Below are 22166 nucleotides of genomic sequence, written 5' to 3'. Positions count from 1 at the left end.
AGAATTCCAGATGTATTCTTACCGTATGTGCAAATGTACTTGGCACACCAGGCCAAAACTGGGAAAAGGTACAGTAAAAGCGCTTTCCACTGTTGGAGATTCTAGGAACTAACACATGAAATTGCATAATGGGAGTGCAGTGTCCTAGTGGTGGTGGTTATAAATCACAATGACATGATGGTGCCTGACCATTAATGCATTATGTGGGGAGGATGATTTTGATTATTATTATAATATAATATTATTATATTCTGAATTTTCCTGGACTCGGATAGTATAAAAGACAATAATTCTTTTTCAGTTGTCAAATTATTCAAATTAGATCATTTTTGTTGGTTTGGAAGAAGCATTATAATGGATGGGGATACGGGGAATGGATTTAATTTGTTAGGGGAAGCAGTGTCGGGGGTGACCTGTTCAAAAATATACAAACCAGATGAGAAAATCTGGGAAAGTGAATAACTAAACTAACATTCTCCGCTTCCTTAACATATGCTGTTGTTGTGGCCCTGAGCAAGGCACTTACACCAAATGACTCCAGTGCCCACTTCAGTGAAAAATCGTAAAGAGCTTATTGTTCTTGACAGATTCCTGTTGTGAATGTAGATGGAGTTGCAAAGGCACTGAATGCCTGGCACTGAAGAAATAACTCTTCGCTGAATACAAATTTGAAAAACCGTCCTCAACGGCGATAGAATTATCTTTCTTTAATCGACTCTCCACTATGAAGAGATGACTACAAATACTGTTAATCAGCGTCACTGTCAACTGTTAAAAAACAGTAAAATAATGTGAGTCTGGAATATGAGAATCAGTTATACATCCGTTATGCTACATATTTAACTTAATGGAAAGCCTCAGCTTCAATTATCTTTTTTTAATGGAAACTAGTACCAGGTAATTATCTATCTGTTTGGGAGACAGCATGCACTCCTGATCCAATCAGGCTGTGCAACGAATTCACTGGACTGGACATTCCACGTTCCGTCTGTTAACTGCCTGTAATGACATGCCATTATGTTAAGATTCTCCCTATCTCTTCCTTCATACCTCCATCTACCCCTCCCCCCCCCCTCTCCCCATGCGTATGAAGTGAAGATTCCTTTATAGAAGTAGACACCATTTTCCTTTTTAAAGAAAATAAAAAACTAATTTGAAGCCATCATTACACAGCAATAAGGAGCAGGATATTTTCTTTGCTAGTGATATCTCTTATTCAATTATTTTCAGAAATCACTGTAGAGAATATGTGGACCCCACAGACAGTATTGTCTCACATCACTATTCCAGTTGGTGAGAAGGCACAAAAGAAAGGCTCAGAGTGGCATTTTGTCCTTTAACAACCAGGACACCTGGCCTTTCAGCAACAGCTCCAGTTTCACCGGAGCCATCCCACTCTCCCCAGTGTTTCCACAGAAATGCGAAACCATAGCTATATATATTTAGACACAAAAAGCCACTGTCAGCATAAAATATCACCAACCTTGACACCTGGGGGGTAGATGGCGATGAGGGTCTTTGTGAGTGTGTGTCCGTGTGTGCATGCCAGTACACAAGTATGTCACCAACACGTGACTGACATTGTTTGCATAAATTGAAGTTCTGTTGGACATAGTTATTTTGTACCACACTGGGTTTAGTGTTTCTGTGTATCCAAACAACATACAGTAGTTGCTGAAAAGTTAACAAATTGGCGTGTTTGCACTGAAGTATATAATGTTGATATGGCAAGGACTCGAGGAGCAATATAGTTCAGCTGTCTTTGTGCTTCACAGCTTAAGGGTTTTGAATGGTAATGGGATCTGTGGTTTGTATCTGGACTTCAGTGAGCTGGCCTACTGCTTCTCTGTGCTTCATTGTTTTCAGGAAGCCAATGTGAGAATGCTTCACAAAGAACAATGCGCACAACCGCAAATCGAATCAAGACTTCTGTTCTTTTTTGAGGTTTTGCGTTGATCTGTTAGCCATCAACTGATTGAATGACCTTGGATAAATCCTCTCCAGGGGGGATATCCCAAACCCCATACCCCCATCATATTTTATTCTTGCTCTTCTTGATGAGCATTCTTGTCTTTCTTTATTCCCTCCTTTTGTCTTATTCTCTCAGCTGGTGCAGTCCATTTGACCAGTTGACTTCTGCAATTCAATACTGCTGTAATTTTTGCTTAACCTGGGGCTGGAACTAATGCCTGGATTTCAACCATTATGTCCTCAATTTAACCATTAAGTAGAACTCAGAACGTGAATGCCCTGAATCAATTGTGGGTTTTTCTTGGCTTCAGTCCCTGAGATTAATGTCATCCTCTCCTGCTACTGTAGCGGGAAATGTATAGGCGGGGGAGACCTTGGTGAAGCTCGGTTTTAAAACAAAAAAGGTGAGAAAAAATGTTGACGGCCTTGGGTTACAGAGGAAAGCTGGGGAGAGAGACAAAAAAAAGAGAGCGAAAGAGAGAGGGAAACGGAAAGAAACAGAGAGAGAGAGAGAGAGTGTGAGCCATGATACATAGTTGAAGGGGATTGAAATATGGTGTAGCTAGTAGTAGGAAGCACCTTTGAAGAAGATGATTTACTCAGAGAGAGAGAGAGAGAGAAAGAAAGAAGGGAAACAACTCCATCTCTACCTCTCTCTCCTCATCTGATTCTCCCTCTCTCTGGAACTCTATTTCATCCCTTTGAGCAGAGGACAGGAGACACTCCCATTGGCTGAGGACATTTTGTGAGGAGTTTTAACAAGTTGTGGGAGAGGAGGGAGGCGGCCACGGTAAAGAGAGTGATGGGTTGTGTGTGGGGTGGGGTGGGGGGTTTGGGGGAGGAGAGAGAGAGAGAAGAGGGGACTATAGAGCAGGGGTCTCCAGATTATTGGCCTTGTCAACAGGTGGCAGAAGGAGAGTCTGTGAGTGACAGTCTTTCAGAGGAGAGAGAGAGAGACAGAAGGAGAAAGTAACAGAAGCAGCAAGGGTAAGGCAACTGTTTGCTTTTTATTTGAACCCATTTAGGACTGGGGACTGAACACCCTCTAAATCCTGACCTAAGTTTTCTTACGTCAAATATTTATTCAAAAAATTACAAAAATATTATGTTGCTGTATACTGTACATAGCAACAACTACCCCAAAAGGGGTTCCTGTCTTGAATCGGTTAAAGATTTTGTTTCATTATTGAGTTATTCATCGGAGAAGGTACTGCTGATTGGAATTGTACAACATGCAATGTTTTGTGAAATCTTCTTTATTTGTATTATGGCAGCAGTGAGTGCAATTCTTGCTAAATGACCGAACAAACCTGCTAGAAAGTTTTGTTTTATGAGAATTGGATATTGGTAATTATTGTGGTAGTTCATGACTTATTACATTTTTATGCCGTGAATTATTGGACTTGTTGGGCCAGATCATACAGTTTAATCACGACACAAGTGTCAACAGAGACTTGTAGTGGTGCATGTTTTTGTTAAGGAAAACGGTGAGGATAATTTATAGACGAGTCAGAGACATCAGCTATATCACTCTGCAACTGAACTCCCTCTTGTTTATTTCCAAATCTCCTGGAATGGTCTGTGTAAAGGAAGTAGTTACACTTCATTGTTTCCTCTCTTCTTGCCTGTTTCTCTCTCTCTCTCCATTCTCTTCTCTATTTTTCATCCAACCCCCTTTGCCCTTTATCAAGTAACCCTAGCCTGTCAAAGATCTCTCTCTCTCTCTCTCTCTCTCTCTCTCTCTCTCTCTCTCTCTCTCTCTCTCTCTCTCTCTCTCTCTCTCTGCCTGTCCGTCTGTCTATCTGTCTAGTGATCTGGTGGGTAGTCAGGCATGAATGGAGCACTCCTCGCCTCTTGTCTGTCAAGCAGCAGGCAGAGAATCCTAACTGAACGCTTTGACTTATGAGCGTGATTCCCAGTTACCGCTTCTAGCTTATTCTCCTCCTCAGACGGTCTTGTGAGAAGTTGTAAAGGCCAGATTTTCTGTGGCATGCTAGTATTTTATAGGCCAATGACTTCCTTTATACATAAATCTGTTTTGTAGCGTTACTACTCCAGGAGTCGGACAGTTCATTGGTGAACAATAATTTGTTATGACATTGAGGCTAAACCAAACGCATGTTCTGAGAATACTGTGAGAATGAGGGTTCCTTTACTCATTATGTGCTGCAATTATAGAACCCCTGTTGCTTCTAGTGGTTACAGCGGTTCTGCACTTTAAGCACATCTACTGTCAATGTAAAACAGGCAGACGAACATCTGACTGGCCGCCTCTCATTACTGGAATAGTTAATGGAGCAGGTCCAGCTTGCATGGAGGTATGACTTCATACACCCCTGTGGTCTGTGTGGCGCTGGCAGGAAGTTGTTCAGGTTAATATTTAGAATTTGTACACCAAGCTGGTGGTGGTGGAGCTGCAAGGCATCCCAGATCACCGCCGACTGCTTCATCAAGCAAACAGTGTGTCAGTGAATCTCATATTTATGGCGTTTTCCGTGACTAAAGCTGTCAGTGGCGTTTCCTCTCTGTTTTCATAGTTAATAAGTATCTGCTTAGTCTCCCAGGACGGCCGGCCGGCTGGTCTTACCTCTAATGCTACTGTGCTGGCTCAGGGTTTACACAGAAGCCTTGGCAAAATGAACTGCAGATGTACTGTAGGCCCACAGCCTTGGAGACACAGACAGACAGACAGGAGACGGAGAGCTGTAGAAGAGAGACTGTGTGTGTGTGTGTGTGTGTGTGTGTGTGTGTGTGTGTGTGTGTGTGTGTGTGTGTGTGTGTGTGTGTGTGTGTGTGTGTGTGTGTGTGTGTGTGTGTGTGTGTGTGTGTGTGTGTGTGTGTGTGCGTGTGCGTGTGCGTGTGTGCGTGCAGTACTGTGTGTGCGTGCGTAAGAGAGAGATGAGACTGAAACAGAGTCTTGCTGTTGCCAGTTTCCCCACAACCCGAAATGTGAGGTTTATAAAATGTCAGGCTTGCATAATGCTGAATGAAAAACCTCCCAACTTCAGTTTTATTGCTCAAATTGAAAGTTTAAGCAGCCCTTTACGTCCAGAGAAAATTTCATGACCCTCTGGGCATGCAACTTCAGAAATGCGTGGTCGTCTGAAAATAGGTCCGATTTATTATTACACCGAAAGCTGACTGGATTTCCTTTTCCAGAAAAGCATGTCTATAATATGATCGCGGACTGGCCCGGGCCCTTATCAAGGTCTGCTCGCTGGCATCGGAGGCAGACGGGCGCGTGCACATATAAGCCCCGGCTCTCCGGCGATAATTGCTTTCAGCTTCTCCGTCGCTCTCCTTTCCCCGCGTCTGCCTGCAAGCTGCATGCGAGAGAGGGAAAATTCAACAAGCGTCTGCTGCGGGGGTTTGCTGCTGCAACCGCACATAAATGCGCGACCTACCGCCCTCCGAGACCCTGTGGTACCCCGCATCTTTTTCCACATTGGCCAACTCTTTCTTCCTCTCCTCCCTGCTCTCATCTCAGGGCTCGTCGCTTTGGTCCAATGAGGCTCCTCTGGAGCTGGAGCCTGGTGGAACAGTCGGCCTTTTGTCTGATGCTTAATGGCTCTCAGGAGAGGATGGGAGATTCTGCACGCAGTCTGACCTTTTCCTTTCCCTTGTCTCCTTTCTATTTTTGCCTTTTTTTTTTTGTTGCTTCCTACCGCTGTTTCTTTGACTATACCATAGACACACTGTTGCAAAGCAGACGCCGCATTGGCCACTTTGCCAGTTGCTGTTATGTGTGGTATTCCGGTTCACGCGTTTCCAGTGGATCCTTCAAAATAAGGGTTTCACTGAAAAATGCTGGCGGTTAAGTTTCTCGACTGACTTCAGCAAGTCGTTTAAATCCAGATAGGGACTATTATTGCTAATTGTACGCTCAAATGAGGCTTATGTAGGCTTAAATGAACTGAATTAGCCTACTTATGAGGTTGATGTTTCTAGTAGTAGTAGTAAAACAATATAGCACACATAATTAATAATATATGTTATGCTGTATAAACATATAATTAACTCGAATATATATTCAGTAGGCTATGTATAATAAATGGACATATGTATGTATATGTATTTTATGTAATTACTCACAATTGCATGAGTATAGCATCAATATGATATTGATTCAAACATGGACATATAAGTGGTTAAGACATTCACGTCCTTTCACATTTATGTCCCTCTTATAAATATGCTATAAACAGCACAGTCGGATACTGTGCAATATTCTACTTGGGGGCTTTTTGAGATTTTGTGAAACTATGTCATTTTTATCCTCGTCCAGAAAGACGGCAAGAAAACAAAGATAAAAGAACAGATCCATGGTCTGTGTAAAAAAGGGATGGAGAGACAGGAAACTCATTCAAAACACAAAGAAACGCTCCAGGCTCTAGTCTACCTGATGTTCAAGTTTCTTTTTAAGACTATGCCCTTTTTTTACTAAAAAAACTTGGGACTGGGAACTAAAACCTTTGGAACAGAACTGTTTTGCAAAGCATAAATCACAATAAAATTAATTACAACTCTCTGTATGTCCTCCTGGCATAGGAACAGGGGGTTTGTTATTGCTGAGTGTCACGGGAGCTCAAACCCTCGGAAAATAGACTGGACTGGTTTTGCACAGCTTTTTTCCTGAAATGCCACTCTGTAATAAGTGTGGTCAGTGTGCCAATGTGGTGCAGCCCCAACATGGTGACCGACAATTCTGGCGTACGATCTAGTGGCCAATGTGGCATCCAAATGTGCTATGTCTGTCATCACTAAAAGATGGACACGCTCTGCAAGTCTGCATCCAATCAATATTATTCTATTCTAGTCTAGTCTATTCTAGTTTATTGTATAGGCGACACAATGGACAAACACATCTGGCATTCGATTCAGGGTTCAGGGATGGAAACAGGAGACCATTTGGCTGGCCATTTGGTAATCAATCAATCAATCAATCAATCAATCAATCTTTATTAAGGACACATGGGGCTCCATTTTCGTCACCGCTGGCACTAAACCCCTTATCCCTAAACTTCTTTGCCTTTTTTACTATTTTGAAAAACAACTAGCCAATCTACATTGACACGTTGTGTCATAGACTGGCCATTTTAACTATTCAAAAATGTTTTGCAAAATAGTAAAAAAAGGCAAAGAAGTTTAGGGATAAGGGGTTTAGTGGTGACGAAAATGGAGCCCATGGTCTGTCAGTTGCAGCTGATGACCAAAATAACTGGAACTCTGTTGAAGGGCTCTCATGTGGCTTGATGTATTACACACACACACACACACACATACACACACACACACACACACACACACACACACACACACACACACACACACACACATGCACCCGCCACACACGCACACTGTTTTGTTCACACATCTTAAGTGAAAGGTGTCTGAGGATCCAGACAGTATTGTCTCTATAGTGTTTGGAAGCTGTTCTTCTGTAAGCTATAAAATAGATAATAGAAGGTACACACACACACAGACACACACACACACACACACACACACACACACACACACACACACACACCCTGTTACAAAAGAGTGCCCACACAGAAGCAGTGGATACAGTACAGTCCTAAGCATTTTACAGGCTCATTGACATAGCTCTGCTTTGAGGGAGAGAAGTTACTGTCAGGTGGGAATTTTCAAGCATGTTTATGGACATGCTGAATTTTACTTGTGTGCTTTGAGAGGCAGTATGAAATACTATCTGTATGGAGGTTGTGTGGAGAAATGGCGGCTTAACGCCATTATAATCACCTGACAGGGGTGGATGTTGATATCTGACAGCTCTGAAAGTGGGTAAGGTAAAGTCATCAAAAAAAGGAGGGTGGGAGAAGAAAAACAAATAGTTTGAAGTCATCACAAATATGTCTTGGCATTTCTTTATTCCTAAACCTGCCCATTCTCAATGTTCCAAACGCAGGATGTCGCCGCTCTGCCTCATTTCTCATTATGCACGGCCCTGCTTGATCGATTGATCCATCCATGCATCCATCCTTCAATCCATCCGTCCGTCCCGGTCTTAGAAGGCCCTCCTGTTACAGTTTCTCGAACCTAACTTTAAGCCCTCCTTTGCTGCCTCCCTCCATATCCATTCATCACTCGGTGTCTCCCTCGGTTCCACAACAGTGTTCCACATTCTTAGCAGTCTCTCTGCTGTGTTTGGAAGGTCCACAGGCCGGCGTTTCCTCCAACACAAATAAAAGGCAGCTGAAAACGGCGAGCATCAAATGAACATTTGACAGATTGTGGGAGCAATAAACAGGTCCTTTAAGCATCCCTGTGTGCCAGCGCATGCACTGTGCCATCCCACAAGGCCAATGCAAGGCCTGTGTGATGTGGCCCAGTGCTAGGCGGCCATGGATTGCCCCTCACTATTTTCATTCTCGCTCTCCTTCCACCCCACTTACAGTATAAACGGTCATTGTTATGTCTCTCTCTCTCTCTGAATTTCCATGACATACTCTCTATGTTTCTTTTCCCTTTCTTTTTTTTCTCCTTATTTTTCAATGTATATCCTGGCGCCCGATAAATCACATAAACTCTAAGGCCACTCTATGGGATTCAAAGGGTCCGTATTGCCATATGCCTATGATGTCATAGCTCGGACCTGTGGTGTACGTGGGTAGTTAAACAAACTAAAATAAGCAAACAAGAATGATACATGTTGAGTTTGGATAGCTTTCTACACAGTGCACACGCTAATTATAGATCAGTGTATAATCTTCCTAAACCAATGATTCTGGAGACTCTTCGGAATTGCGCAGCTAGAGTATTTGAAATATTTCCAGTATGAATGGCTGGAAGTGTTTATGTTACTGAGAGATAATTGCATCCGATGGAGTCTTCGAGGAAGCTTTCCATTAGCCATTTCAAATGTCACACATCCAGGTCCTCTGCAGTCTCCAGCATATTGTACTACTCAAAATGTCAGGCACCCTGGTGTCTTTGAGAGAACACCTCGGGCTCAGGGACAGGGAGACCCTGCTAATGGGATAGCTTAGCATTATGGCACCTGGAAGATTTGCAGTTTTAAGATTTGCTTGTCGACGTTTTTTATGTTCTGGGCAATACTCATGCGGTGTCCAGTGGGATCCTTGGATTCCACTTGTGTCAGAGTGTGTTTTTCCCATCTGCTTTTCTACTCTTTGATGTGCAGTGAGCCATGTTTTGACGTTGGAGCTTTCCAACTGGCTAATTTCGACCCTTCAAAAAAGAAATAAGAAAAGGGTTCAAAGATGTGTTAGGTAAGCTAAGTTTGAGCAAACTGTTTGGTTGGGTTCAGAATTGAAAGTATAAAGACATTCCCCAGCTTCTAGTCGTCATGGTTATACAGGTATAAAGTCTCACCTGTACACACACATTTATCTCCTTGTGGAAAAAATAAGATTGTCTAGGATTGAAATAGTGTTTTAGCCCATATATTTTACACAATTATTATACATGTTTTGTTTCTTTTCTCGTCACTGATCAACTGTCAACTTATTGCGGAGTCAATGAAAGATTGTTCCTTTGCACTGTCTGTATCGGATTACAAAATAAGTTGTCCGGTTTTGTTTGCTTCTTGCCGTGGTGTCTCTGGCTGCTACCTTTGGTAAAATGATTGGGCTATACAGTATGCCCTCAATTGCTCTGTACAGTATTACTCTGCAGTTAGTGTGGTATACAGCCAGCCTGGGAAACAGCAGAATGTTGTAGCTCGGTCGGTCTGGCGATGCCAGGCTAGTGGTAGGTACCCTTCAATTTATTACCAGGATTAAAGTCTCTCTATGTTTTCCCATATAGACCGCACAAGTTCAGACAGTTGGATCAGAACTTCCTTTTCCTAAAGTTACAGATGCTGAGAATCCATTTTTTTTAACTAGAGTGTCTAATTGTGACATAGTCGGTGAACGGGTCGCTTTCTGATCAAGTCTATGATTTTTTATGATTATATATCAAGCCAATTATTTTGATAGTGTGTAATTTGGCTTCCCTGAGGGAGTCGTGGGGAAGGTCTCTGGTCGGATGACATCACCGTCATCATGCACGATGATATCATCTTTTGAAGACACATTTCCGCGCTCTTTGAAGTTCCCTAACGCCGGACTGAGCACAATTAAAGGTTTGAAAGAAGAAAGCCTTTGGCAAAGTGGTGACTGCTCTCTGCAGCTCTACTGGGGCACAAGTCCCACTCATTAGCAGTGGTGGAAAAAGTACTGCAATTGTTTTACTTAAGTAAAAGTATGAATACTACTCTGTTACAAGTAAAAGTCCGGTAAAAGTACAAAAGTATTGGCTTCAAAATGTACTTAAAGTACCAAAAGTAGAAAGTACTCATTGTGCACAATGTCTCGTTTCAAGTTTTAAAATGTATACAAATCTTTTGAAAATGGCTGATTGTGATGCGATGCATTGTGAGCTTGTAGATCAGCTATTTTCTTTTTGGCTGAAATGTAAATAGGGCTGAAGTGGTTGATGTATGTTTTGTAATAATAATCAAAGTAACTAGTAACTTAAAGTTTTCAAATAAATGTAGTGGAGTAAAAGTACAATATTTGCCTCTGAGATGTAGTGGAGTAGAAGTAAAAGTATTGGAAATTGAAAATAATCAAGTAAAGTACAAATTTTAATTAAGTACAGTACTTAATTACACCACTGCTCATTAGCTCAGTCACACACAGATGTATGAATACACACACACACACACACACACACACACACACACACACACACACACACACACACACACACACACACAGTACCATACCGTACCGTAGGCCAGGCCTACTTATGTGCACGCCACGCTGACATCATGTTTCCCCAGTTTAAACATACGGTGGCCTGCCTGGCTGAACGCAATATAACCTATTCATCATCCGGTTGTATTTCTGTCTTCAGACGTCTATAAATGATGTCTGGAAAAGATTCACTTGGACTCATAAAGACTAAGCAGCACGGATAGTAGTAGCAGGTTTAATGCTAAAGGTGCGATCTATAAAGACATTCATAAAGGCAGAAGGGCCCCAGTGGAGCAAGTCATGTCACGCTTCTTTGGATCTGTAATAAAGGAGCTTTAGTTCTGATCTCAATACCATCTTGGTTTTTGGTAACCACAGTTTATGGTAACGTTTGGTTGTTTGACTTATCCCTGTCATTTACAGTACATCACACGGAACCCGCTGAGGACCATGAATATGAAAGGGTTTGAGATTATCATCAATAAAACCACTATCGGGCCTGGGCCGGCCGAGTGGTCCGTAATCCAGCCTGACAGCGTGTCGCCGGTTCGAGTCCCGATCCCGATGACCTTTGCTGCGTGCAAATTAAAAACAACTTTAATAGAAAAAAAAGAAAAATAACACTAAAAGCTAAAGAACATTAAAAGACAGTGAAAAGGTATCATGTCCCAGTTTGCCTACCTGTAACAGCGACTGTTTTGCGCATGTGTCTCTGTCTCGGAGGGATGTTTAATGAGAACGTTAATGTTAAAATGTAATGCATCTTCCCTACATCCTCCTCCCGTCTCTACAGACATGACCTCTAGACTGCACTGGAGGGCCCTGTACCTGGTGGGCGGCCTGCTATACATCGTATCTGCTGAGAACGTGCCAGCCTCCGCAGCGCCCTCGGGGAATGGAATCACCTTCAGTCATGTCTACAAGATTGACGCGCCAGGGACCTCCAGCTGTAAAGGAGAGAGTCTCCCATCCCAGGACCGAGCACAAGGTGAGTGTGAATATTAATGTATAGGTAATTCATTATGACCTTTATTTAAATTATTTTATGTAAGGGATATATAATCAACAGTGAGACGGTCATTTTTTTTTAAATAAACCCTGACAGGGTTATAATGCAGGGCCGCGAATCTGATCCGAAGCTGTATTTTATCCCTCTTATTAGACAGCTATTTACGGTTTCTGTATTAAACAAGCTTAGTCGCTTGCAAGAATTCCACTTCCATTGCAAAGTAAAGCGGAGCAGAGCAGTGGCCTGTTATCGTGAAATGACAGACATGCTGTAATTGAGCATTCAACCAAGCTGTAACTAATAATGGAATAATCAATTGGGTGTGTGTGCGCGCGTGCATATGTGATTGCGATTGTGTGCAATAACCCGTAGTAATGTAATTTATGACAGCAATACAATTTAATTTTCAACAAGATTGAGTAAATTATGATTGAGTAGATTCAGAATTGCCTTACATTGAGCTGTCGTAATATGTGTACGGTATATTATGTCCTTTGAAACCATATTTTACAGTCTATGTTTGAATGTTTGAAACACATTCGTTTCTGTTTTCACACTGTCCTTGATGGCTGACATTTTTGTCTCCTTGAAAAATATTGATGTGCATGTGTGGAGTCACATGGACATCAAGTGTGTTTTTGGACACATGGACATGGCATTTTCTTAAAAGATATTTTTAAGAAAATGCGGTTGTTTTTCTGTCTCGAGTCTCGACTCGGAAAAACAACCGCATTTTCTTAAACCCGGACCTTTGCTGGACACCAAATGGCTGGTATACGGTATCTTATTAAATCCGCCCGTGTTTTGTTTTCCGCAGATCAGACAGGTGTGGTAACCACTGTGGACGGAGACAATGTTGTCTTCAGCCATAACATCAGGCTACGCATGCCCCAGTGTGACTGTGGGGAGGATGAGAGCTTCAAGTCTCTGATGTACAGGGTCAACGGCCTGGAGGAAGAGGTCAACTACCTGAAGACCCAGTGTAGCCAAGGATGCTGCGGCAGTGGAGGTAGGCTGTGTCCAGTGTTGTTTTTGGCAGCAAATTTAGATTTTTTGTTTTAGTCCGTCTCTTGAATCGTTTTTGTCACATTTTAGTCCCCTGGAATGTTAAATATCATAGGATTTTAGTCGACTAAATCTACAGTTTATTTAGTCGACTAAAATGTATTTTGGCGAGCCTTGATGCCGTCGTAATGACTGTTTTTACACTTGCTGAAATTAGCTGATATACAAGCTCACAGCGCGTTGCAGCGCCAAGTGCAACCAAGTGTAAAATGACTTACACTGGATCTCTTGTCCACTAGTCCCTTCCTAACTTATTTTTTCTTTTTTCACTCAGTCCTGTGGCACTGAGTGAGTTTTAATCGTGTCATCTTCACCTCCCTCCTCCAGGTGTGGACACGAGCTGCAGTGGCCATGGTACCTACTCCCATGAAAAGTGCAGCTGTCTGTGTGACGCAGGATGGGAAGGCCCGGACTGTTCCGTGTCCGCCTGCCCGGACGATTGCAACGACAACGGTCGGTGCGTGGACGGGAAGTGCGTGTGCCACCAGGGCTTCACCGGACACGACTGCAACGACCTGCTGTGTCCGAACAACTGCAACGACAAGGGACACTGCGTGGACGGGAGGTGCGTGTGTTTCTCACACTTCACCGGCGAGGACTGCGGCGTCCAGAGGTGTCTAAATGACTGTGTCGGGAACGGCCGGTGTGTGGACGGCCAGTGCGTCTGTGAGGAAGGCTTCTTCGGAGACGACTGCTCTCTGGGTAAGCTATGCCAGTGGTTTTCAAAGTGGGCCACCAGGGGATGCCATCAGGCCAGAAAATGATAATAATAATAATAATACTACTATAAATGCATGAAATCTCTGTTCGCGTTAATTACGTAATCTCGTATTGATTATTTCATCAAGTAATTAATTAGTATGTTTGTTAGTTAATTTGTTGCTTATAGTTACTTAGTTACTTACTTAGTCATTGCACAATAGTGGGGCACATCCGTCATGCTACTATGGGTATTTGGGGGTCCTTGGCATTGGAACATTTCGGAACCCTTGAGCTATGCAAATACACTGTGTCCCTGAGTTTCAAATGGATTAAAAGTACAATTTGTTCATGTTCATGGGATACTGTGAGTATGACGGTACAATGAGCTACACAAACTGACCAAATTCGTAGTAGACTTTATGGAGAGCGTTAAAGAATCGTTATTACTTGTGTATGGAACCATTTATCGATGTCGATGTTCAACATTGCAGCCAGGCCCTAGTGGAAACTGGAAACTTTACATTCAAATTGTTAAGGCTATATAATACTCGGGGAGCTTTAGTCAGAAAATATTACCATTATTTTTTTCACAAGAGTTTGGTCCCCCGAAGACCATTATGTCACCCATATTTTTATGAATTATTTATCCAGAGCCCAGGGTTGTACAGTGTCCTATAGGGCCCGGAATTACTCTAAAAATGTTCCTTGTGAAACTGGAGATACACCATTCATTCCAAACACCTCTGTTATAAGTCTGCTGGCAACATACACAGAACCCCAATTCTTTATCTTATGACAAACACAGATGCTAAACATAGTTCAACGGCCTCGTAAAATGTATGGACACTGATCCCTGATGTTGCCTACTTATAAGCTTGGCCAAATAAATCTGTAAAAATACATTTAGCTAAATTACCTTTATGGTCGACTATGTAACGACTGTTACAAATGGTCATAGTGACCTACTGCTTCACGACATCTCTCTCACAGCTATTTCTGCTGCTCCCTCATACGAGGGTGGATTTGTGGTCTTCCCCCCCCAGGGTCACTGCTGACCCCCTGGCTATATATGACATCAGACACTAATACCACACAAACATAACAGAGCCCACTATAGCTTGAAGGCCCTTCTGTATCATCACTACCTATAATGTTTCTGCACACTCAGCTCCACCTGGGGAGCGGAGTGCACTTCTTTTGTACCACACAGCGGTTTCATTGCGAAGAAAGGACAAGCAGCAGCATGGCATTTTTACAGCTTGGGAGATTCAGATGTTCCCTATACTTGGCTCAGAAAGTGACAAACACATGGAATTACATTAAAGACTCCATAAGAGTGAGGCAGAGACACCAGATGTATTTCAAAACATGTACTAAAATGTGGTAACATTTGTATTATTTGCCTTTTCTGTGTCTTTGATTATGTTTGCAGAACAATGTCCAACCCACTTGTTCACTGATACAGACATACATCTATTTAGGCACTCCTATTCATACAAATATTTTGAGGTTCTGATGATGTGTGTGTGGAGTGGACAGTGGCCCTTTAGCAGATCATTTACAGTATCACACTCTCCTGATGGAGGTCCAGGTTCCCCTGGCTGTGCTTAGACTGTAGATCTGCAGAGGCATGCAGCTGAATTTACACCTACGTATGTAGAAGCTTTTGAGCCGCTTCCAAAAGCAACAGTGGCATAGTGTGGGTGGAAACGGAAGGCAAAGAAGGAGGCAGGGATAGATGGAGCTAAGGAAAAGATACATTGTGTTGATTTTAGGTGTTAGTGATAACAGTAGTACGTAATACGGAACAGGAGAAAAGTAGCAAGAATGTAAAGGAAAAACAAAAGGATTTATTAGTTTTAAGTGGCCCATGTCCATGTCAACATACAGTGATGTCTGTCAATCTTCTACCCAGCGATGACAGTAATAGCCGGAGTGTAGAAGTGATGCTGAATGCTTCTTTAGGTCAAACTCAGTTCCTCTCTGGGATCTTAGCAGTACCGGGCTAATGCTGTTTTCCTGTAGTTAATATCAAAGGCAGATGTTGTCATTTTGAACTTTGCAGTGCTTTAACAATAGTAATAGCTTGCCTATGCGTGAGATAATATCAGTCATTTCATGATAATACATTATCAAAGGCCCGTTCAGTGACCTAATCTAACAGGAGTTCCTTTGGAGGGTTTAGTGGATTTATGGAATCTACATCAAAGAGGTGCATAATCTGCAGATGCTGTGGGTTTTAGTGTTGATTTTAAGCATGCTTAAGGGGTGGCTTTCAATTGTTTTCTTTCCGTCATTCGAGGACAATGCAGCCACTGAAATGCCCCTCAAACAGTAAACCAGACACATTTTCAGTGCTGGATCACTTTGTGAAGTGAACTGGATCCATATGCTTGCTTACGGCACTGTAACAACTGTGTTGTTAATTCAATTCTTATACAACACCCACGATTTTACAGTGCGAGTGAATAATCTAAAGTGTCTAGGTTCAAACGATCAAACGTTTGCATTTATTTTTAGGCCATTTGATTGAAGTCCATTTCATTTATCCTGACAATGTTCTTTTCAAGTCATGCCATATGTTTAATCAGGGACATTTTCTTTTTTTATGTTAATAATGTTCCGCTTTCCTCAGACTCAATCAGGGACGACACAAAATTCCACTTGCGTCGACTTTTCCCAGCTTTAAATTATTTAAATGATTTGTCCCAGTGGCTCTCTTGAAAAACAGTCGAAGGCGATAGATTGTTATTTGTCGCGCCTGGTGAAAAACGGCAAGCGACAAGGGGGTATTAACTGCTGCTGCATGTGAAAAGCTCCCGCCCAATTTCAGGAAACATTAAGTTTTCTGACTTTGCCATATGGAACAATGTCCAAACCTGATGTGCATTCTTTCCTGTTAAGTGTGGTCGGTGATTCCATTAGCACCCATTTGACACGATCTCCCCCACAGTGGCCTCCACTGTGCTTTTGTTCTTAAGAGTCCAGAGTCCACCACAGCCTAACCAGATTTATTTCACTAAGTCATACAACCACTGAGTTTTACCTTGCTCGTGGAAAGTTTCTTTCCCCAACATTGCTGACTTGCTGTCTCCCGACTCCCGACTTTTTCTATTGAACTCCAAATTTAGCTTTCTACCTGATCTTAACCGCTTAGAGGGCACTTAGGCTTTGTAATAGTCACCCTCCTTGTTTCCCCCTACACTCAATCTAAAAAGCTGATCGATAAATACGGCTATTTTCACAGAATGTTATTATGACACGCTCAGAATAGGGATGCAAGGGTTCATGTGGTCAGCCCCACCACCACTACTCCCCACTCATCCGCCCACCCACCCCAGCATACACACACATTTTTTTCCATCATCTAGACTGAGGGGGTTCTGGCATGGTGTCCCAACTGTAACCACAGAAAAAAAGCAATATAGTCTTCATGTTTCCAGCTCAGGTTCTCGAAGAAACGTCAAACTTCATAATCGTGAAATTACCCCCTCCTCTTCACAAAAGGGGGGTGAAAGAAATGAGAGTGTGAGAAAGGAGAGAACAAGAATGTATAAATTTCAGTAGGCTACTTCAATTTGTTGTGTGGCATAGTACAGTATGTGTGAGTATACTGAGGAGGACCAATGCACCACAATGGGAATATATGTGTGTGGGAGAAAGAAACAGGCGACAGGGAACATACTGTAGAACCCTGTGGGAGGTAGTGGAGAAGAGACTATAGTATAGTATAGTAAAGTTAATGCAACCTTCATGAACTTCTCTCTCTCTCTCTCTCTCTCTCTCTCTCTCTCTCTCTCTCTCTCTCTCTCTCCCTCCCAGTTATGGGCCCTAATGGTCTGCAGTTGGTTCGGGTGACCGATGTGTCGCTCTTGGTGGAGTGGGAGTCGGTACGCGGGGCAGAGTATTACTTGTTGACATATCAGCCCAAAGGTGTCAGTGCACTGGAAGAGGTAAGTCAATAGAATTGAAATACCGGTAACTTAGTGAATCTGCCAATAGAAGACGATTCTCATTCAAGCATCAGGAAAAAAAAATCCTATAAGTGACCAGCTTGTGACAGAACTCACATCTAGAGCTTCATTCACTGTGGTAGAAGTTGTCTCAACCCACAGCATCCTCTGCCTAGGTGAAAATATCCAACGCAGACAACTCCTACCTGATCAGAGACCTGACACCCGGGGTCACCTACATTGTCGAGGTGTATGCAGTCATCAAGCAGATCAAGAGTGAGGCGGACAGCATTGAGGCCACCACAGGTGAGATTTTGGCCTCAAAATGAGTGTGCGCTGGTTGATCAATTTAACCACTTAAACCCTATAGCCTACTTTGTTGACCGGTGTCCCCATAGGGGTCTGCACCAAATGCCTTTGCTGAAAATTGCCTATCTACAAGTTTGCAACATGTTTGCAACGCATAGTGAGCTTGTAGATCTGCTGTTTTCGGCCGACACTCGCCTATTTTGACCAAACGTTTGCGCACTATGGCATGCCCAGAATAGGGATTCTTAGGGTTCGTGTAGTTAACCCATTCTGACCTGAGATCAGATTCATACGAGGTTTCCACGGGACACACACTGGTCTGATTAACCCATTCTGACCTGAGATCAGATTCTAAAAATGTCAGTCGTTCTTCGAATTTTTCAAAAATAGCAGACCTACAAGCTCGTAGCGCGCCACTCGGTGGCGCGATATGAGCTTGTAGATCTGCTATTTTTCAATAGCTAAAGCATAACATGATGCCAACACCAAAATGGGTGCCCGGTCAGAATGGGTTAAACAAAGTACTGAACATTGAAGAAAAAATAGGGAGTGCTACATTGGGTAAAAGAAAACCCAACATATGTTGGTACTGTTGAACAAACAAATCAGGTGCTCTTCAAGGATGATGGGAAAGTAATTAATAAGAAAAACAAAACAAAACAAGGACTCATGTCCACCTCACCTGTAACTTAAGTCACATGCTATTGTATATACAGTAAATATATAAAGCATCAGAGGCACAATATTATAAAAATCCTTTATTCAAGCATGGATTACACTGTTAATGGACATTCTTGGATGGAAAACCAAACTTTGGACAGATCAAAACTACTAGCAGAGAATTGAAGAAAAAATCTACACTCGACGACAGAAGCAATTACAAGCTAGAGGCTGTAGATGTGTTTTGGACCGTGTGGCTTTTAGTGTGTGTGTCTGCAGTTTAAACAGATTTCTTGAGAGAATAAAGTGCAGTTCAAGAGGAATGAGCACGATGAGAACAGTACAGCTGGTGGACTTACTGTAAATGTGGCTGTGGTTTCAGAAAGTACATTAGCAGGTGTGCTCCGTTGCCTGGTCTTAAAACAGGAGCAACGGTAGATGTGACCAGTTAAAGGTTAACATTTGAAAGAGGGTATAGGTGTGACTTGGTGGATTTAAAAGGAGATTTTCTTTGGCTTAAACTGTCACATTTTAGGATGAAAGTAAGCTGTGATGTGGATGGTTGTTGTGAGCCTACCTGAATCTTTACGGGAAGGGATGAGAGGCAGCTATATGTGAGCTTAAAATGTGGGGAATTTGTGGATTAAGCAGCCAATTTAGGAGAAAGGCACGGGGGAACAAATAGGCAGGTGTTTCCTTTTAGGACACTTTGCAATAGAGAGGCAAGTGTTTTTGTTTCAAATGGCTGCACTACAAAATGGGTAGGAATACATTGTAACCTGTATTCATGTCAGCTGCTTCCATCATTATTATCCGTTGCTCGTTTTGTTGTTTGCACATGTGAACATTTTCCAGTGGTTGGAAGAAAGAAAATAGAGATGGCATGGTCCAAAGTTCAGGAGTTTCCTCAAAGTAAATATTATTGCTCGTGTCTCTGGATGAACAATTAGCTTCACTAATACTGTACATGATCACTTTCAATGTAAATGTCCCCCATGGGATAAAGATGTTTTTCCATTTACCTTCCCCTCTAAATCTACCGTAAATTCCTGCCAGTTCACAAGGCAATGAACAATTAAGCTGAAGGCTGTCATTTCCAAATGTTTCATTAAGCTCGAGTTTATTTACCATTACATTTAAGGGTAATTACATTAGTCTGTAATTACGAGGCAATGGCTCCACACAGACACATTTAATGGATGCTGCAGGCGTTCACAGATGTGGAGAGAGAGTAAAAACGGGGGAGAAAGGAGGAGAGGGACGGAAGGAGACAGGGGGAGAGAAAATGAGATACAGGGGGAAAAAATGGGAAAGACTGTGGTATGGTTATGGTTAGCCATGGCAAACCACACAGAGCATGGCATTCCTCCACTGGCACGAGAACACATGTGGCATCATCTGACATTTAGCTGTGTGAGGAGCTAACAGCATGAGACAGTCTCTCCTCTGCCTACAGGCCTTTCAACTTTAAACAATCATCTGATTCAAATGGGTTACAGTATGTATTCTTCTTCTTCCCGAAAAGAAAAGCACAGCTGGCAGTAAAGCAAAAGAAAAACTCCCAGCTGTGTGTACAGTTTATTTTGGACAATGTATCTTTCTGTCTTTCTTGGCATTGTTATGTACGTAGCCTACATTTTGAAGTAAGGGCTAGTATTCATATTGGCAGTTGTAATGTTCTAAAGTCATTCACGAGTAATGGGTTACTACTGTCTTCTCTTCATGATACTTTTACACTTAAAAAAAGGTACTGTACAGCCAGGGGATTATGTAACAACAGTGACAAAATAACTACCATTGTGACAAAATAATTGTAACTCTAATAATAAATATATAATTTATATATATTTGCATGATTAAAAATACTAATGAACAGCAAAAGGTGGAGGATAGCACTCACTTTCACAGGATTGACGGGATATTGAATCCAACTGCCTGGCAACAATTTTTTCAGTCGTAATCTGCAAAGTAATCTGTAATGCAATAAACGTAACCTTCCCAACCCTTTGCTAGCTATATCACTTACTATTTTCTTTGGCTGTTTGTGAAGGTTAATACTAGGTTGTGTCATATGGAAGGCAGATATGATACTTGACATAGTATGAATCCTTTCTATTAAATTCTGACCACTGTGAAATTGGGTGAGGTCAGATAGAGGCAATTACAGATAGAGGCCTCTCCAGTCCAAAGAAATCCACCACAATATGCACTTCTCTATAATGTGTTTTATTTTCACTAGTGAGTGCTCTAAACATTCACTTACTAACTGTATTACCTCAAATATATAACGATAATATTTCCATGCTCTAGGCCTTTTACATTTTTGCGTCTTTTGAGTGCAAAGATCAGGGAAGCACATGCAGGCAGGAAAGACTTCAAGGCTGGTTGGTAACTTAGAAAACGTTTTTTTTTCCTTAGAGAAGAATACCTTCTGTATTCATTTTGATTTACGTCAAATCAAAACATGACAACCTTCATTGATGCTAGCTATATTGGGAGGAAAAAGTACTTTGAGTTAAATATTTGTATTTGTAAGTACACAAGTCTTGTTTTAGGGGTGCATTATACACCATGCACTATTCAAAACATAATCAAATAATATAATGCAACGTGTGGTTATACTACTTTGATGAACTAATCAAAGTAATATAACCTGATTATTACATTACAGACTTTTACTTGAATTAAATAAAGATGTTAATCAGTAATATTGAACATATTTAGAAAAAAATCTTCCCAACCCTGTCAACTCAGGACAGCATGTGATATAAAACACACAACACTAGAGCTCATACTGTACCCGTAAGGGTCCATTTGGTTCCTAACTACTGTATAAATATGTAGCTGGGGATCCCCGGAACCTCCTCAAGGACCCGTGGGAGTCCCCGCACCCAACCAGTGATTTAGAACATTCTACTCTCGCATAGAATTTTCACTTTTGTCTTGTAAGACTCTTGCCCTTTACGTTTTTCATTTGGTGAGAAAAAAATGGCATGTTTAATACTGTATTTTTCTTAATTGGTATCTATACGAGGCAAATATGTTACAGTATATGTCGTGGATATGTATGCAATGGATGCTTCCGTCAAAATCCAATAGACAAACGTTTAAAAAAGAAATACAAATGTTTTATTCACAAAACATTGTAGCTCTGAACGTTACCACTCACAGTCACACTGGAGTGACCTGACCTGAATGAAAAGGGCTTAAACTGTCTGAGATGCTCCAGTGCCTTCCTTCCTCTCACACTGGAGTGTTTCTTGCGGTCTCCCATGCATGCAGAGATGACATCCATTGATGACATAAAGGTGGTGGGTCAGACGGAGGACTCCATCCAGGTGGCCTGGAGGAACCCGTCTGCGGCCGTGGACCACTTCAGACTGACCCACGTGGACCCGGCCGGGCAGGAAGAGGAGCAGGATGTTCGGATGAGCCAGGAGGCACGCACCAGACATACCATCGTGGGTAGGTCGTCATGGGACAGACACAATGCACGGCTGAATGGCCACACATGCATGCACGCACACGCACACACACACACACACACACACACACACACACACACACACACACACACACACACACACACACGCATACACACTTTTATGTAACATACATTTTATGTCAAACCCGGGTCACAGCCAAACGTCTTAAAACCACAAGCTTAGATGGAATCCCCTTTTGGCCACGGAGATAAATAGGCTTTTGCACGCACACACACAGTCGCACGCATGCACGCAGTACGCACGCACACACACGCACACACATAAC

The 22166-nt window shown here is 42.2% G+C and overlaps 1 protein-coding gene across 8 annotated transcripts in view; it reads left to right on the top strand.

Moving 5' to 3' along the window:
- Positions 1 to 2822: 2822 nt before the first annotated feature.
- The window catches only part of tnn (tenascin N), a 52548-nt gene continuing 33204 nt past the window's right edge, over positions 2823 to 22166 (top strand). For all 8 annotated transcript variants that reach the window (XM_080778592.1, XM_080778590.1, XM_080778587.1 and 5 more), the window contains exons 1-7: positions 2823 to 2958; positions 11491 to 11685; positions 12524 to 12715; positions 13099 to 13473; positions 17296 to 17426; positions 17603 to 17732; positions 21678 to 21860. In XM_080778592.1, the coding sequence (XP_080634718.1) occupies positions 11493 to 11685; positions 12524 to 12715; positions 13099 to 13473; positions 17296 to 17426; positions 17603 to 17732; positions 21678 to 21860 (1204 nt within the window). In that variant the 5' untranslated portion in view covers positions 2823 to 2958; positions 11491 to 11492. The remainder of the gene's footprint in view (positions 2959 to 11490; positions 11686 to 12523; positions 12716 to 13098; positions 13474 to 17295; positions 17427 to 17602; positions 17733 to 21677; positions 21861 to 22166) is intronic.

This window comes from Protomyctophum bolini (assembly GCF_963924005.1).
Source record: "Protomyctophum bolini genome assembly, chromosome: 12".
NCBI lineage: Eukaryota > Metazoa > Chordata > Actinopteri > Myctophiformes > Myctophidae > Protomyctophum > Protomyctophum bolini.
Note: the sequence above shows the minus strand (reverse complement) of the source record. Positions and strands in the feature narration are given on the sequence as shown.